This window comes from Bos mutus, chromosome 26 (assembly GCF_027580195.1).
Source record: "Bos mutus isolate GX-2022 chromosome 26, NWIPB_WYAK_1.1, whole genome shotgun sequence".
In the NCBI taxonomy this organism is placed as follows: Eukaryota; Metazoa; Chordata; class Mammalia; order Artiodactyla; family Bovidae; genus Bos; species Bos mutus.
Window position 1 is genome coordinate 36,577,122 of NC_091642.1, and position 19,248 is coordinate 36,596,369.

At 43.5% G+C, this 19,248-nt stretch overlaps 1 protein-coding gene and 1 long non-coding RNA gene across 6 annotated transcripts in view; one reads left to right on the forward strand and one right to left on the reverse strand.

Annotated features, from left to right (window-relative positions):
* The window catches only part of MYOF (myoferlin), a 178,356-nt gene that overhangs the window by 39,631 nt on the left and 119,477 nt on the right, over positions 1 to 19,248 (forward strand). For all 4 annotated transcript variants that reach the window (XM_070363810.1, XM_070363812.1, XM_070363811.1 and 1 more), the window contains exons 4-5: positions 12,366 to 12,474; positions 15,269 to 15,356. In XM_070363810.1, coding sequence (XP_070219911.1) covers positions 12,366 to 12,474; positions 15,269 to 15,356 — 197 coding nt within the window. The remainder of the gene's footprint in view (positions 1 to 12,365; positions 12,475 to 15,268; positions 15,357 to 19,248) is intronic.
* Positions 15,862 to 18,113, reverse strand: LOC138985784 (uncharacterized). 2 transcript variants are annotated; one of them, XR_011462738.1, is made up of 3 exons: positions 17,314 to 18,113; positions 16,674 to 16,872; positions 15,862 to 16,531 (listed from the first exon to the last, which is right to left on the reverse strand). It is a non-coding gene; the product is annotated as an uncharacterized lncRNA (long non-coding RNA). The 2 variants fall into 2 exon arrangements; XR_011462737.1 differs by having other exon boundaries at positions 15,862 to 16,136; positions 17,314 to 18,101.

Sequence of the window (19,248 nt, forward strand, 5' to 3'; positions counted from 1 at the left end):
TGCACAGTGATTGTATAGAAATGACTATGGGCAGTTACAAATGATTTTTATCTGTTCATTCATGTCTTCATGCCCGCCTGTCCACACTCCACATAGATAAACCCACCTCCCTGTGCTTTATGCTGTGCATGAGTTCAGACAAGCGTTCCCTATAAGCACTGACTTGGAGTCGTGTGATTTTTAAGATCCCTTTTTCTAGAATAGTGTCTGAAATAATAATGAATAGCAATGTTAACCACTTATTAGATCATCCCTTTAATCACTAATAACAGCACTGTTAGGTAGGAGCTGCCATCACCCCCACTTTGCAGATGAAAGAACTGAGGCTCAGAAAAGTTACACAATCTGTAGTACAAGGATGAGTCTGAATCAGTCTTAATAACTATGTTATGTTGCCCCCCTTTATAAGGTCCAAGTGCTTGATTGATGAATGAATGAATGGATGGATAGATGAATGAATGAAAACTCAACCTTGATTCTAATGGATGAGGGCATTAGAGACAGAGCCTGGGAGTTCTGCTGAACTCCAGAACAGGCACGCATAGAGTCAGAACTTTGAGGACTGAATGAATAGCAGAATTGGTCAGAAGCAAATAGCAAAATAGCCAGTTACATCATTTATTCAAGAAGTAACTCTTGGACATCTTCTACACACCAGGAATTAGGCTAGTTAACCCTCCCCTGGCCTCATAGCCTCTCTGCCCTGGAGGGCTTTGGTGAGGAGAGTTGGGCTTCTACTCAGCTCCTTCCCCTGTTAAAGTGGCACTGTCTGTAGCAAGGGCTATGATGCAGAGGGGCTGTCCCTGAATCCTGCAAATCTTACTGCAGCCTCCAGGCTAGGTCAGTGATTCCAGAATCTGGACATGGAGTTTGTTACACCCCAACTCAGAGGGCTTGTGCATGGCTAGGTTTGGGAACCACTGCATGGACTAGGAGGTTCTAGGTTTTCTGAAACCCCTGCCTCCTCGTGATGAGCAGGACAAAGGCCTCAAGGCCCTTAGTCTCAGTGTGGAGTAAGGAGGGGAAGCCATGGGAGGGTGCAGGTAACTAGGCCTGCTGAGTAGGTTTTGATGGAGTTCTGCTTCCTACTTTATTCTGTTAAATTATTGATTTCTATGTCCATTTCTCAAATGTGAACCTGTATGGTCACACTGGATGTACTTTAACAAAAACTGCACACGTTCCCCTTTCCCCAGATCTGGCTTTGCCCACTGCCTTCCCTGCCCCCCAGCCCTCCACCCACCCCTCCACCTATTCTAGACAATTGTTCCTCAAACTTCCTGGGTATAAGAATTAACTAAAGGAAAAGTGTGACTCAGGGTCCTGGGAATCTGTAACCGCCCTGCTGACTCTACTGCAGGGCAGCCACACTCTGAGGAACAGTTTTATGGGCTAATCCAGAGGGAAAGGGTAGGCTGGCTGGGGAATTCAGAGGGCTCCCCACAAGTAAAGGAGCTTGCCAGGGTTCCCTGTGATGGGATTGGCTGCCATGGCTGCCCATCTGGTAGAAAGCAAGGTGTGGGACTTGGCTGTCCCACCTTTTGGCTCAGGGACCAAGGAAAGAGCTTGACTGATACCGGCCAGGGCGGGGAGAAGTGTGTAGAAGGAAGCAGACCCAGCTGAGCATCCCCACTGGCCTTCCCACCCTGGCTCACATGACAAAGGCCAGCTGGCAGAGAGCCCAGTGCCTCAGAGGGTGGGCAGGTCACGGTCCTGCAGGAGACCAGAGGGCTGTTCAGAAAAGTGTTTGTCCCTGGCCGAGTCGGGGCTTGTCATTCCCCCTAGGAGGATGGAAAGTTGGAGTACTGCAGCCCCAGGGAGCAGAAACAGTGTGTGATTTACTTTCCAGCCTCCAACTTATTTTTCCGTTCCTTCATGAGGGAATTTCCAGTAAACCTTCCTATGCTGTGGCCTGGTGCACAGAACAGCTTGCTAGATGTGAGCTCCCCTGATTAAGAACTCGGCCAGCAAAGCCGTTACTCACGGCAGTGGCATGCGGCTGTTAACATTTGCGTTCAGGCCAGTGGGGAGAATGTTTTCCATTTCTCTTTTAAACACACTAGACTCAGTTTCAACAAGAAAGAAAACAAAGTTCTTGACCAACACTTGCATGATTGAGTTGACTGGTTTAAACTCTTCATTTCCCCCAAACCTAACATCTAACTTTGAAGTAGTCGCTTCTATGGCTTAGAATGAGTTTGATGTCACATAGAGAACCAACAACAAACTATATGAGTGATCATGGGCTGGAAGGAATAGGAGCAGGACTGGTTCTTCATTTCAGAATTCATCTGCTGTCTATTAACTCCACGGGGAAAGGGGAGAGCCTTGAGATTCTTTCACTATAAAGTTTCTTTTTGAGATGTGGTCCATCTGTTTTAGTGTTGGGTGGAGTCAATGGGGGAGACTCGTATTGTTCTATGAAAACACAGGGCAAAGATTCCTCATTACTGTCACACCATAACATTTTAGCTTATTTATAGCATTACTAATATGAAAGAAAAAGGGCTTTTGGTTTAGTGTCACCGCCTTTAAAGGAAATTGGCTTGTGGTCCGACTGAACTGTTATTCCCTGTGTAGGAGGCCAAGTCATCATTTCCCAGTCTCTCACTGTATTTTGTATCCAGGCAACATCATAGAAAACAGGCCAGGCCAGCCTTGCCTTCAGATTCCTATTAGAGTTCAGACTCACTATAGGGGATGTGTTCTTCAACTTACAGTGAAATCTCTTAGAAGTTGTAAACATTTACGTTTTTCTTCGGCTCACTGTACTGTGAAAACTATTTGGGGGATTAAACTCTTTCTAGGCTTTCATCTAAACATACACCATCTTTACTGCATAAAAAGAAATGTAAGATTTCTTTCACATCTCCTTCCCCCAGACCCCCAAACCTAAGAATTTTATAATGAAAAAGCAAATCTTAAGAAAGGAGACTAAAGGTTCCTGGAGGAAGGAATTGTGGTCAGACTTTGTGATTTGCTAAATTTTCGTTCCATTCCTGGTCTGTTATGTGTTCCACCCTTTACACCCTCTCATGGGGAAGGAAAAGGAGCAGATATTGGATGAGTCAGAATGGAGGCTGTAAAACCTTTCAGGGCCATAAAGGGCCAGCAGATGGCTTTGTGTTTTAGGCAAGCCTGCTCTCCCCAGTTAACCACAATCCCATCACTCCTTATTGTCTTACCTAACACTCACTGTATTCCACATTTCTATTATTGGCCTCACCTTTCCTCCTGACACCCTGTGGGAATCTACATTTGACTCCTAATGTTAAAGACCAATACCTTTGAAGGCAGAAAGCTTGCCTACTATTCTGGATTGTTCATTATGGAGATATTCTAGATATTTCCCACCCCACCCCCACCCCCAACCCGTACAAATCAACAAAGCCTTTAAGAGAAATATGTAACATGAGATAGTCTTCTGAATAGACATACACAAGAACATTGATGGGGCTTCCCTGGTGGCTCAGACAGTAAAGAATCTGCCTGCAATGTGGGAGATCTGGGTTGAGAAAATCCCCTGGAGGAGGCAATGGCAACACGCTCCAGTGTTCTTCCCTGGGAAATCCCATGGACAGAGGAGCCTGGTAGCTACAGTCCATGGAGTTGCTGAGAGTTGGACAGGACTGAGCAACTAACACTTTTCACTTTCACTTTAGGAGCATTGATGTGTAAGCCAGTAGCAGACTTCCAGAGCTAAAAAGTGTGTGAGGAATTATTTCAATCTACTCATTTGCAGATAATGAAGAGGGCTCAGATTTGGGTGACTTAGCCAAGATCTCAAAGGAAGCTGGGACACTGAGTTAGGTCTAGAACAAAATTTGTCCAATCCAATGATTCTCAACCTGTGATGTTTCACCAGGGGACAACTGGCAATGTTATAGACATGTTCTAGTAGGTAGAGGCCAGGGGTGCTGAACACCTGACAAGGTTCAGGACAGCTCCCCAAAACAAAGAATATCTAGTTCAAATTGTTAGTGGTATTCAGTTCAGTTCAGTCACTCGGTCATGTCCGACTTTGTGACCCCATGAACTGTAGCACGCTAGGCCTTCCTGTCTATTACCAACTCCTGGAGTTCACCCAAACCCATGTCCATTGAGTCGGTGATGCCATCCAACCATCTCATCCTCTGCCGTCCCCTTCTCCTCCTGCCCTCAATCTTTTCCAGTATCAGGGTCTTTTCAAATGAGTCAGCTCTTCACATCAGTTGGCCAAAGTACTGGAGTTTCAGCTTCAACATCAGTCCTTCCGATGAACACCCAGGACTAATCTTTTTGCAGTCCAAGGGACTCTCAAGAGTCTTCTCCAATGCCACAGTTCAAAAGCATCAATTCTTCGGTGCTCAGCTTTCTTTATAGTCCAACTCTCACATCCATACATGCTGCTGCTGCTGCTGCTAAGTCGCTTCAGTTGTGTCTGACTCTGTGTGACCCCATAGACGGCAGCCCACCAGGCTCCCCCGTCCTTGGGATTCTCCAGGCAAGAACATTGGAGTGACCACTGGAAAAACCATAGCCTTGACTAGATGGACCTTTGTTGACCAAGTAATGTCTCTGCTTTTTAATATGCTGTCTAGGTTGGTCATAACTTTCCTTCCAAGGAGTAAGCATCTTTTAATTTCATGGCTGCAATCACCATCTGCAGTAATTTTGGAGCCTCCTAAAATAAAATTAGCCACTGTTTCCCCATCTATTTCCCATGAAGTGATGGGATCAGATGCCATGATCTTAGTTTTCTGAATGTTGAGCTTTAAGCCAACTTTTTCACTCTCCACTTTCACTTTCATCAAGAGGCTTTTTAGTTCCTCTTCACTTTCTGCCATAAGGGTGGTGTCATCTGCGTATCTGAGGTTATTGATATTTCTCCAGGCAGTCTTGACTCCAGCTTGTGCCTCTTCCAGTCCAGCGTTTCTCATGATGTACTCTGCATATAAGTTAAATAAGCAGGGTGATAACATACAGCCTTGACGTACTCCTTTTCCTATTTGGAACCAGTCTGTTGTTCCATGTCCAGTTCTAACTGTTGCTTCCTGACCTGCACACAAGTTTCTCAAGAGGCAGGTCAGATGGTCTGGTATTCCCATCTCTTTCAGAATTTTCTACAGTTTATTGTGATCCACACAGTCAAAGGCTTTGGCATAGTCAATAAAGCAGAAATAGATGTTTTTCTGGAACTCTCTTGCTTTTTCGATGATCCAGCAGATGTTGGCAATTTGATCTCTGGTTCCTCTGCCTTTTCAAAAACCATCTTGAACATCTGGAAGTTCAGGGTTCACGTATTGCTGAAGCCTGGCTTGGAGAATTTTAAGCATCACTTTACTAGCATGTGCTGCTGCTGCTGCTGCTAAGTCGCTTCAGTTGTGTCTGACTCTGTGCAACCCTAGAGACGGCAGCCCACCAGGCTCCCCTGTCCCTGGGATTCTCCAGGCAAGAACACTGGAGTGGGTTGCATTTCCTTCTCCAATGCATGAAAGTGAAAAGTGAAAGCGAAGTCGCTCAGTTGTGTCCGACTCTTAGGGACTCCACAGACTGCAGCCTACCAGGCTCCTCCGTCCATGGAATTTTCCAGGCAAGAGTACTGGAGTGGGTTGCCGTTGCCTTGTCCATACTAGCATGTGAGATGAGTGCAATTGTGTGGTGGTTTGAGCATTCTTTGGCATTGCCTTTCTTTGGAATTGGAATGAAAACTGACCTTTTCCAGTCCTGTGGCCACTGCTGAGTTTTCCAAATTTGCTGGCATATTGAGTGCAGCACTTTCACAGCATCATCTTTCAGGATTTGAAAGCTCAACTGGAATTCCATCACCTCCACTAGCTTTGTTCATAGTGATGCTTTCTAAGGCCCACTTGACTTCACATTCCAGGATGTCTGGCTCTAGGTCAGTGATCACACCATCGTGATTATCTGGGTCGTGAAGATCTTTTTTGTACAGTTCTTCTGTGTATTCTTGCCACCTCTTCTTAATATCTTCTGCTTCTGTTAGGTCCCTACCATTTCTGTCCTTTATTGAGCCCATCTTTGCATGAAATATTCTCTTGGTATCTCTAATTTTCTTGAAGAGATCTCTAGTCTTTCCCATTCTATTGTTTTCCTCTATTTCTTTGCATTGATCACTGAGGAAGACTTTTTTATATCTCCTTGCTATTCTTTGGAACTCTGCATTCAAATGGGTATATCTTTCCTTTTCTCCTTTGCTTTTCACTTCCCTTCTTTTCACAGCTATTTGTAAGGCCTCCTTGGACAGCCATTTTGCTTTTTTGCATTTCTTTTTCTTGGGGATGGTCTTGATTCCTGTCTCCTGTACAATGTCACGAACCTCCATCCATAGTTCATCAGGCACTCTATCTATCAGATCTAGTCCCTTAAATCTATTTCTCACTTCTACTGTATAATCATAAGGGATTTGATTTAGGTCATACCTGAAACTCCAGTACTTTGGCCATGTCATGCGAAGAGTTGACTCACTGGAAAAGACTGATGCTGGGAGGGATTGGGGGCAGGAGGAGAAGGGGACGACAGAGGATGAGATGGCTGGATGGCATCACTGACTCGATGGATGTGAGTCTGAGTGAACTCTGGGAGTCGGTGATGGTCAGGGAGGCCTGGCGTGTTGCAGTTCATGGGGACGCGAAGAGTCGGACATGACTGAGAGACTGAACTGAACTGAACTGAATGGTCTAGTGGTTTTCTCCACTTCCTTCAGTGTAAGTCTAAATTTGGCAATAAGGAGTTCATGATCTGAGCCACAGTCATCTCCTGGTCTTGTGTTTGCTGACTGTATAGAACTTCTCCATCTTTGGCTGCAAAGAATATAATCAGTCTGATTTTGGTGTTGGCCATCTGGTGATGTCCATGTGTAGTGTCTTCTCTTGTGTTGTTGAAAGAGGGTGTTTGCTATGACCCGTGTGTTCTCTTGGCAAAACTCTATTAGCTTTTGCCCTGCTTCATTCCGTATTCCATGGCCAAATTTGCCTGTTACTCCCTGTGTTTCTTGACTTCCTACTTTTGCATTCCAGTCCCCTATAATTAAAAGGACATCTTTTTTGGCTGTTAGTTCTAGAAGGTCTTGTAGGTCTTCATAGAACTGTTCAACTTCAGCTTCTTCAGTGTTACTGGTTGGGGCATAGACTTGGAATACCGTGATATCAAATGGTTTGCCTTGGAAACGAACAGAGATCATTCTGTCGTTTTTGAGATTGCATCCAAGTACTGCATTTCAGACTCTTTTGTTGACTATGATAGCTACTCCATTTCTTCTAAGAGATTCCTGCCCACAATAGTAGATATAATGGTCATCTGAGTTAAATTCACCCATTCCAGTCCGTCTTAGTTCTTTGATTCCTAGAATGTCGATGTTAACTCTTGCCATCTCCTGTTTGACCACTTCCAATTTGCCTTGATTCATAGACCTAACATTCCAGGTTCCTATGCAATATTGCTCTTTATAGCATTGAACCTAGCTTCTATTACCAGTCCCATCCACAACTGGGTGTTGTTTTTGCTTTGGCTCCATCCCTTCATTCTTTCTGGAGTTACTTCTTCGCTGATCTCCAGTAGCATATTATGCACCTACTGACCTGGGGTGGATGTTAATAAGTTTCCATCCAACTCCAGACCAGCCCGTTTTCTACTTCAGCAGTGTCCATCATGTGTTTTTTGTTTTGTTCTGGGAGTTATATATTGTTAGTAAAGATTCAGGTCATTTAAGCTTTAGCAAAAGCAGATTAGTACATGTTCAATGTACAGTATTATGATTTTAATCATAAAGTTAGGTTATGAATCATGGAAGCATGAGGAAGAAAATCTATTGTTGTTTCCATGTCTTTCAGGGTGAGTACCAGTTATATAGCTTTTAAACTTGTAGTTGTCACATTTTTTAGACTTGAACATTTTCTAACTTTAATTTTACTTTGAAGGAACAAAAACATATCTTTTCAGGCTATCACAGTTGGCTACCAAAGTAAATAATTCCACTTGATTGATTTTTTCCATCAGACATTTGACAAATGACATTTCAATTTCTTATTCAAATTCCTCATTGTTGGGCTCTATTATTTTCAATTTATTTTTAATTGGAGGATAATTACAGTGTTGTGTTGGTTTCTGCCATATAACAATGTGAATCAGCCATAAGTATACATACATTCCATCCATCTTGAGCCTCCCTCCCAGCCACCCACCCTATCCCACCCCTCTAGGTCATTACAGAGCCCCTGATTGAGCTCCCTGCATTATACAGTGGTTTCCCATTTTTTTCAGCCGTCTATGGGGTCACACAGAGTCAGACACGACTGAAGCGACTTAGCAGCTGTAGCAGCAGCGGTGTATATGCGTCAGTGCTACTATCTCGATTTGTTCTCCCCTCCCCTTCCCCCACTGTGTCCACAAATCTGTCTTCTATGTCTGCATCTCTATTCCTGCCCTGCAATAGGTTCATCGGTACTATTTTTTTTCCTACATTTCATATGTATGTGTTAATATATGATATTTGTTTTTCTTTTTATGATCTGCTTCCTTCTGTACAACAGGCTCTAAGTTCATTCGCTTCATTTCAACTGACTCAAATTCTTTCCTTTTTATGTCTGAGTAATATTCCTTTGTATTCATGTACCACTACTTCTTTAGCCATTCATCTGCTGATGGATGTCTAGGTTGCTTCTATGGCCTGGCTATTGCCATTAGTGGTACAGTGAACATTGGGATACATGTGTCTTTTTCAATTATGGCTTTCTTGAGGTATATGCCTACTAGTGGGATTGCTGGGTCATATGGTAGTTTTATTCCTAGTTTTTAAAGGCATCTCTATACTGCTTTCCATAGTGGCTATATCAATTTACATTCCCAACAGTGCAAGAGGGTTCCCTTTTCTCCACATCCTCTCCAGCTTTTATTGTTTTTAGATTTTTTGATGATGGCCATTCTGACCATTGTGAGGTGATACCTCATTGTAGTTTTAATTTTCATTTCTCTAACAATTAATGTTGAGCATTTTTTTCATGTGTTGGCCATCTGTATGTATTGTATGTTTGGAGAAAGTTTTCAAAATTTTTTATTGTTTTTAAAAAACAAAACAAGTTGGCCAACCCCTTGGCCTACTGTCTTAAAATATGGGGAAAAGTTCATGAAAACTCACACCCTGTGCAGCTGAGGGAGACGTGGAAGAGATTTTCAAGTGGTCTCACTTTGTGTGATGATTCCCTGTTTCATCAGGTGGAAATGGAGTCCTGGACAGCCTCTTGTCCTCAATATATCAGGAAAATAAAATTCCAAGTGAGAAGAGAACATACTCATGTTAAAATAAAAAAGCAAACTAACATACTGAATGAACATACTGATCTGAAAAATTACTCTGTAAAGGTCCCATCAATTCTCAGCATTAACAGAGAGAATTTCTATATTGACCTAAAAGGGCTGAAAAGTTCACTCTTAATCTTCTGGAAGCAAAATTTTTCTTTTCCATTGTCATTAACTGACTCTACTTGTGATATTAGAAGAGATGAGAACCCATCATGGTTGATTTAATGTTTTGTGTGTATCTGGTCCAAGTTGGTGCACTCTTCCAAGAAACCATGTGCAAATGGTTCACAGTGTTGGGTAAATTCTGTGATACAGGGTGCCATCGCAATCTTTGGTCTTGTGCAGTATATCTATGAGGAGGGCATGGCAACCCACTCAAGTATTCTTGCCTGGAGAATCCCATGGACAGAGGAGCCAGGTGGGCTACAGTCCACGGGGTCACAAAGAATATGACACGACTGAGTGACTAAGCACAGTACAATATACCTATGCACAGAAAGTGAAGTCACTTATTCCGAGTCACTGGACATATGTGGTTGGATGACAGAACCCATATCTACAACCTGGTCCAATTTCTGAGGTCCGAGTCGGGGAGGAGAATACAGATATATGTCAGTTTAAAAATAATGTATCTATGTTGACATCAACTTTCACTTCCTGATTTTTAAAAGGAAATGTACTACATTTTTAAATACAATGAATATTTCTCCACAGGGGGAACATTTTTTAATTTGTTTTTGCCTGAAAGCCCAAAGCTTTTTTTTATTCTCAACTAGAGTTTCCTCACAATGGGTTTTTCGATATAAGGAATTTCTTCTGTCGTTTTGAAGACTTGATGTTTAGCTTTCTCATTTATTCTAATGATATTCCATGCTATCATATCTGCTATTGGTTGGTATAAGTCACTGCAAATATAGACAAGATATAAGTAAATAACATCTAAAAATTCTTACTATGTCTGTTTTCCTTTTTCAGTATCTATACTGAGAGCACACCCCTGGACTCGCTTTGCTTTTGATTACATTTTACAAAAGGGCTTCCCTGATAGCTCAGTTGGTAAAGAATCTGCCTGCAATGCAAGAGACCTCAGTTCAATTCCTGGGTCGAGAAGATCCGCTAGAGAAGGGATAGGCTACCCATTTCAGTATTCTTGGGCTTCCCTTGTGGCTCAGCTGGTAAAGAATCCGCCTGCAATGCAAGAGACCTGGGTTTGATTGCTGGGTTGGGAAGATCCTCTGGAGAAGGGAAAGGCTACCCACTCCAGTATTCTGGCCTGGAGAAATCTATGGACTGTATAGTCTATGAGATTGCAAAGAGTTGGAATCAGTTGAGCAACTTTCACTCACAAAAGGATCTCCTTCAATTCACCCACTCTTATATCATGTAATACTTTATAACCTCCAATTTACAGACTGTATTTCACAGGTTACACTTTTGTATTGACTAACTCCCTGGGGTTGTGTGTTCTCTAAAATTGTTTTTTGATCATGTGTCCTAACTACAAAAAATGTTTCTTTCCTTCATTCAGTAAATTTCTATTAATAAAAAAAACTATGTCCCAAGCTCTGGGGTTAGAGTAATGAACAACAGGAAACACTTCGAGGAGCTTTACTCTGGTGAGGAGAAACACAGGTGTACTTCCGCACCAGTATGCTGTGTGCACTGAGGTAGATGGTCAGAACCACAGTGAGATGTCACTCAACACCTGTCAGCATGGCCGTCATCAGAAAGATCACAGGTAACAAGTGTTGGCAGGGATCTGGAGAAAAGGGAAGCCCAGTACGCTGTTGTAATTGTAAATTGGTGCAGGCTCTATGGAGAACAGCATGGAGGTTCCTCAAAAAACTAGAAATAGAGCGACCATAGGATCCAGCAAGTTTACTTGGATATATATCCAAAAAAAAGAAAGACTCTAATTCAATGAGATATCTGCACCCCCATGTTTGTAGCAGTATTATTTACAATAGCCAAGATATGGAAGCAACCTAAGTGTTCATCAGCCGATGAATGACTAAAGAAGATGTGGCGCACACACACACACACTCAATGGAATGTTAACCATGAAAGAGAATGCAGTTTTGTCATTTGCACAACATGGACAGACCTAGAGGGTATTATGCTTAGTGAGTGAAAAAAGTCAGACAGAAAAAGGCAAATATACTGTATGTTATCACTAACGAATGAATAAAACTAATGAATGAATATAACAAAAAAATACAAGAGGTGGATGGCTAAGTGGTAGAGGCTGAATATAGTCCCTTGGGTCTTGGAAGAGAGATAAGTACACACATCCAACTTTTGAATGATGCTCCATAGCATTTGGTTAACAAGCTCCCCTGTCAGTAAACTAGCAACCTATTTACACTTCAAGAAGGTCAACTTGGGATGTTTTTTACAGTAGGCAGTTTTTTGTTGTTGTTGTTTTTTGTTTTAAATTAATTTATTTTAATTGGAGGCTAGTTTCTTTACAATATTGTGCTGGTTTTCTCCATACATCAACATGAATCAGCCACGGGTGTACAGGTGTCCCCCCATCCTGAAACCTCCACCCACCTCCCTCCCCATCCGATTCCTCTGGGTTGTCCCAGAGTACCAGCTTTGAGTTCCCTGCTTCATGCATCGAACTTGCACTGGTCATCTATTTTACATATGGTAATATACATGTTTTAATGCTATTCTCTCATATCGTCCCACCCTCGAGTAGGCAATGTTTTATGAGTTCTTTGAAATTTCCATTGCAGAAGAATGCCTAAATTTTGTCCTATTTTTCTCTCTCCCTGGATTCTTCAGGGCTTTGTCTCTCACCTATTGATTTCATTTGTGACTTGAAATTTCACAGGCATCATAGTGTGATTCTTGAAATGACTGCTTGTTATGGAGAAGTAATAGCTAATACGTGATTGCTGTCAAAATATCCTGCTAAGGAGAGCACAAAATGGCCCACGTTTCATTATGAGTGATTTTTAATGATGACATATGAACAGTAAGAGAATTGGGAGGTCCAATGAGTAAATGGAAATACGCCTCTTATGTAGTTTACTTTGCGCTTTCTCTTTTCCCTGCAGGTTAATTGGCACGGCCACCATAGCCCTGAAGGACCTGATGGGTGACCAGAGCAGATCACTGCCCTACAAACTGGTCTCCCTGCTAAACGAAAGGGGACAAGAGACTGGGGTGAGCATTTCCCTCTTGTTGAATGGCTTTGGAGTGAGATGGTTAAGCACAAAGATTCATTAAGATAAGTGTGACATTATAATTAGCTCACTACACACACAAACACACATATACAAACCTATTGTTTTTGAGGTAAATAGGTGTATTTGCAAATGATATGGCCTCATCCTATACTCTTACTGACAATACTGCAGGTTAGATAAACTTGATTTTCTGTGGCAGAATCCTATAGCTCGAGTGGGACCCTCGCTTGGTACAGCTCTGTGCGTATTCACTTAGGTGTTAACATTTGTGTGGTGAGTGTAGCTCGTGTGTCAGACACACTTTGAAACATTCTGTAGAAGGTAATTCATTAATATTAGACCAGAATATCAAGATGTTCATATCATGATCTTTATACTTGTATTGGCAGCTGAATGTTTTCTGATCATAGCCTCTCTAAATAAGTATACACTGATATTGTCTGATATGAGACCAGCAGAGAGAGAGAGACTTTCTGAAATGTGCTATAAAAAATTTGACTCAAGTATCACAACTCTCAGATTTTTAAAAAAAAAAGTGTACTTATTTATATTTTGGTTGTGCTGTATCTTCACTGCTATGTGGGCTATTCTGTAGTTCGGCACACAGGCTTCTCATTGCAGTGGCTTCTCTTCTTGCTGAGCTCAGGCTCTAGGGTGCCCAGGCTTCAGTACTTGCAACACATGGGCTCAGCAGTTGTGTTTCTCAGACTCTAAAGCACAGGCTTCGTAGTTGTGGCTCATGGGTCTAGTTGCTCTGCAGCACGTGGGGTCTTCCTGGGCCAGGGATCAAACTCATGTCTCCTGCATTGGCAGGTGGACTCTTTGCTACTGAGCCACCAGTTAAATCAGATTTCTAAGATTGCTAACAAGCACTCATAAAGCTTGCCTTGTTAACCTCTGATGCCTTCATTTTCCGAACAATTTATTTTGGGTGGGAGTCTGGGCAAATGGGAGAAAGTTTAAAGTAAAAGAGGCCCTCCCTGTAGGCAAGAATACAATAATGCCCATTAGGAATGTCGGTTTTGCTAGTCTAGTCTCCAAAATGTATAGGTTTGCTTTTAATCATAAAACGTGGATTCAGAATGTCAGCTGTCATCTGTCTACCCAAAACCTGACTGTCAGAAATGATACTAAGGGAAGATGTAACAAGGCAGTGATGTTTCTGGGTGTTTTTCTTCTCTTTAAAGCAGAGAAGGCAAGTGTATGTAGAACCCTGAAATGGCAGAACTGTGGTGACTGAATGGAGTAAGGAAGTGTAAGGTCCTGGCCCCCTGGTATCATCTCACCCCTATTAGGGGGCCTTCAGCACCTCTGAGAATCCTGAGGTTATTGGGAAACCATTGATGGTCAAGCCATTCATGGACTCTTCTAGGGTTTGAAGGTTGAATTCTTGGATTAGGTTTGGCAGTTGAGCTCCTAATTGCATTCAGTTTTCCTGTTGTTCACTTGTAGCCATGAGACACTGTTCTTCCAATTCTGTATTTGCCAAGAGACTGCTGCCAGAGACATCATTTGCTTTCCTGTTCAGTGTCTCCCAGGTTGTAGTTCCTAAGTTGGCAAAGAATGTGCTGATCCATGTGGGAATATTCACTGATGACTAGACAGGTGGGAAAAAGCAGGGCAATACATAATAAATGTGTGTGTGTTAGAGTTTACCAGGTGTAGCAAAAGTAGCAGCAAATGAAAGCGTGGGAGATGCGCATTTAAATTTGAATTTCAGATAAACAATGAGTCATTTTGTAGGATAGGTATGTCCCCAGTTTTATGCCCTATATTTTATCTGATAACCTGGGTAGAGTGTGAGTGTGCCCCATTCTTATTTTCAAAGGACATCTTTTATTCTGAGATTTATCCATCCTCATTCTTGCTGTTGAGATCCTTTATTTTGTGAAATGCTTATAACAGTAGATGGTAGTTGTGGGCATGCGTTTGACAAAATAAAATTAGTGACCCAATGTTGAGTCCCACTAGCAAACTCTTTTGAAATTTTATCGGTTCACTAAATATGAAAGTATAGGAAACTCTGCACTAAAATAATGCTCCACATGAGAAATTTAACTCAGATTTTTTAAATGGACATAATTTTATTTCCTATAATGAGTTTAGTATGTTTCTTCCTTTCTGATAATGAAAGTTTATGTAACATTTTCTGTTCTTCTACTTCCCTTGGCTTCTAGCCAACTTGGGGTCATATTTAATGCAAGAGGAGTGGTACTTATATTCAGTTTCATATTTTGCCTATTTGTTTCCTCTTTCATCAGACTTGTTTCCCCTTTTTGAACCCCGTTTTATGAATCACATTATTCTATGACTTTTTGTTAGCCACATAAAAATCTTTTTGGAAAGAAGTGTAAAAATAAATTTTAGCAATTAGCAAAGATGTCAGTGAGTGAACAAAAGCCTTAATCACTTAGAATGAGCCTCTGGGACTATAATTCTGTGATTGGAGGCCATCTACAGCCTAGGAAGGAGGCTCATGACAAGTTCTTGCTTGCTTGTCACAGCTTTCCTCCGGTTTACGAGGCTGCCCCTTAGCAATAATACACTTGGCAACCTGTACCGGTACCTGCTTTTGCAAGTGTTTCCAGTTCACCTGGGCTCGTGTTTGGGAAGACAAGGAGGGTGTGTCACCCTTCTCTCTCTCTTCTCACTTTCCCATCCCCCTGCTCACCCCTTTGAAAACTGTTACTGCTGCTGAATTGATTTGTGTTGTGTCTGAAGCATTTTGATGCCCTGCACTGATTCTATCTGTAATAAATTTTTCTACCCAGGCCACAATTGACCTGGTGATTGGCTATCATCCACCTTCAGCTCCACATCCAAATGACCCCGGTGGGACCAGCGTGCCAGGCACGGGAGGTAAGCTGACTCTCCTGAAGGCCCAGCCTATGCCTTTAGTAGGGGAATCTACTAAAGGGACACAAGGACTCACCAGGAAAGCTTTCTTGTCACTAGACACTATGGGCTTCCCTGGTGGTTCAGTCAGTAAAGAATCTGCCTGCAATGCAGGAGACCCAGGTTCGATCTCTGGGTTGGGAAGATCCCCTGGAGAAGGGAATTACTACCCAAACCAGTATTCTTGCCTGGAGAATTCCATAGACAGAGGAGGCTGGTGGGCTACTTTCCATGGAGTCGCAAAGAGCTGGACATGACTGAGCGACTAACATTTTCACTTTTCACTTTCAGAATCTCTAAACTTCCCTGCCTAGCTAGACAGGGCCCCGGGAGGCAGGTGGAGCTGCCCTGAACTGGGACATTACAAGAGTCTACCAAATACCCTTTAAAGGAGAAGAGACTGAGACAGTTCCTTGCTGTTCCTGAAATTCAGCCTCTGTCCATGGGTGCTAGATTAAAGAGTTTTGGATCAAGTAGAAAGAAATAGCTTTATTGTTTTGCCAGGCAAAAGGGCCGCAGCTGGCTAATGCCTCAAGACTGTGTGTCTCACCCTGGAGGAAGTAGTGAGGAGTCACAGTGTTCAAGGAGTGGGGTGTGATCAGCTCGTGGACATTCTTCTGATTGGTTGGTGGTGAGGTAATTGGGAGTCAGCATCATCGACCTTCTGGTTCCAACCAGTCTGGGGTCCATGTGCTTGTGGGCAGCATACAGTGAGCTTCTTCCTCCTGGTTGGGGTTCCAGTATCTGCAAAACAGCTCAAAGGACGTGGCTCAGAATATTATCTATATAGTCCTTGAAGAACTAAAGGTCTTTGACTTTGCTTCATAGCTAAAGTATTATTATTTTGTCTGGCTTTACTGTTCTTTCTGCATGTTCTCACTTCTCTGATGAAATTTGTTCTTTGACTAAAGCTGTTATACAGACAAAAGGCAGGACATGAGTGGGGGGTCTATTCTGGAAAGCCTCCAAGGTTCCTGCTTGGGTACCTGATTGAGCAGCCTCATGAGACCTCCCAGCACACAGACTCCAGCAGGACGTCCCAGGCAAGACTTTGCTTAGGGTTTGTAGCTTGCACCCTGGACGATGTCAGCTGGTTGTGAGTCTCAGGAGTGGTCTCTCCCTTCACATGTCTGCACCTCCTAAATGTGCCATCACCAGGCTGTGCGCTCAGTCTCCTGTCTCACGGGTTGAAGCCCCTCTCTCCCCCTTGGCCACAACCCCTTCCCACCTCCCAACAGCCCCCCTCTCTTTTAACCAAGTGCTTCTGGCTGCACAACCCACCTTGTGCTCCTTGTTCTTGGACGTGAGCTGTGGGTCATTCAGGGTGCTGCTCTGGATGGGGTTGGGTCTCAGGGTAAATTTGGGGCTGCAGGTGGATGGACATCTATAAGACAGGCCTTTCACACAGCGGAGTCCGACCTCCTCCTGGTATCTTTCCAGGGTGACACGATGCTTCATGTCTCTCTGTGCCTTCTTCTGCCTGAAGGTGTGTCACCAGGCACCCCCGTCACCCCAGCCTTGCCGTGCACCCCAGGAAGGGAGGGCCCACTCACCCCGCCACGCTCACTGCCACCTGGGCACTCTCCTTCCTGGGGGGGTGCCGTAACCCTGGTTCCTGCCAGTCTTGGTTCTCAGGACCTACCTTCTCTGCATTTCTCAGAACTCAGTGCTTTGACCACCTAACGGGTTTTCTCAGCACCTGCAGCAGCACCTCCTTTCCTGTCTCGTAGTGTCTGTCCCCTTCCTGTGTGACTTTCTGTCTGCCTCAGTCTCATCCCAGCCATTGCCCCCACTCACCCACCCTGCAGATGGCTGACTATTATGGTTTGGACCTAATTATTGACCCGGAAGTTGTGTGTTCAGCATTAGTTACCTGACTCCTTCCTCCTCAGAGATAGTTATGACTGACATAGCCCCTTACCTCTTATAAGGACACCAACACATCAGCAATGCTCTCTGCCTTCACCCTCTTCCCAGTGGCACCTCAGGCACGCTGCTTGGTCCTCTAACTCTCTCGGCCTCACAAGGGCCTGGCAATGGCTCAGGAACATCTGTGGCTCCCTTTGCTGTCACAGCAGTGATGACAGACGCACCACAGAGGAAAGTGGGGTCCTGAGCAGCACTCCATGAGGGGATGGCCCGAGTGGTCCAACCCTATCCTTCCCACCGCCTCCGCCGATGCCTACAGTCATCAGCATTTGCTCTGGCCTGGGAAGGACAGTGGGTACTTTTTGGCCCAAAAAATGCACCCTCAACTGGTGGGCTGTCTGCTGGAGCCACTGAATTGGAAGAACCAGGGTGTCTTTTCTTACCCTGATATTTTCCCTAAGCCACTCCCTGTTTCCTGTTTCTTAGTTTCCTAAGGCTGCTGTAATAAGGTAATAAGAAACTAGTGGCTCAACCAATGGAAATGTGTCCTCTCTAGTTCTGGAGCCTAGATGTCTGGAGTCAAAGTGTCCAATGCTTGGTTCCCTCTAAGAACTGTTCCGTGTTTCTGTCCCAGCTTCTGGGGGTTGCTGCCAGTTCTTGGTGTCCCGTGGCTTGTAGACGCACCACTCCCGTCCCCACCTCTGTCATCACATCATGTTCTCCCTAGTGTCTCAGTCTCACATGGTGCTCTCTGCATGTCCGTGTCCAAATTTCTCATCTTATTTGGACACCAGGCATTGGATTCAGTCCACCCGAATCCAGTGTGATCTCCGGTTAACTTGATTATGCCTGCAAGACCCTATTCCAAACAAGGTCACATTCTGAGGTTACAGATGGACATGACTTTTGAGAGGACAATATTCAACCCTGTATAGTGAAAGTGAAAGTCGCTCAGTCGAGTCTGACTCTTTGCAGACTCCTCTGTTGGTGGAATTCTCCAGGCAAGAATAAAGAAGCAGAGCCAGTATTTAATGGAGCCATAATATTGGAGTGAAGCCACTCCCTTCTCCAGATCTTCCTGACCCAGGGATTGAACCTGGGTCTCCCTCATTGCAAGTAGATTCTTCACTGTCTGAGCCACCAGGGAAGCCCTTGTATACTGGTAGATAAAAGGCAGTTTCATTGTCTTTATTCCATTTCAAGAGCCAGGATAAAGGGCCCTTTTGTGATACCCTTTCAGCTGGGCCTTTAGAGGGGGGAAAAAATAGCTCTGAGGTTCATTCAAGTAGAAAGCATAAACTTATAGTTTACAGTGAACTAGCACCACACAGATTCTTAGTATTGAATATTTATGGAGTAAAGAAATTGGTTTTTGGGTATTCTGATTCATTGCTTGGTGCTGCAGTGCTGAGGGTGGTGAATTCTTTAAGATACAGCTCCTGCTCTCCAGGAACTTTCAGCCAGGTTTGGAGACAAGACTTTTCCTGAAGGTATAACATTATGGATAACAGCAAGGGTTTTGGAGTCAGACTGGCCTAGGCTGGATTCTGTGTCTGTTGTTAATTAGCCATGTAACCTTGGTTAAGTCATTACCCTTTCTGAATCTGTTTTCTTTTACTGTAAGGTGAGGAACATAGTAGGACATCATGATGTGGCTGCAAAGATTAAATGAGATAATGCATAGAAAGCACTCAGCCCAGTGCCTGTCCTAGAGTAAGTCCTACATGAATGTGGTCTTTATTTTTATTATTACAAAAAATAATTCTGGATGACTTGTAGTCATGAGCTCAGTTGAGTGCCTCAGTCTTTATGAACATTCAAATTGTTTCTGCTAAAAAGGAGAGCTATTAGAAAAGAATGATCTGAGTCACGCTGAGATGACTAAGTGCTTTCTTGTTAAATATCAGGGAAAAAAAAACAACGGATTGTGTCTTAGTGGACCAGGAAGATTTTGAGAATAAGCAGTTTACCAAGCTGTTGGGAGTAC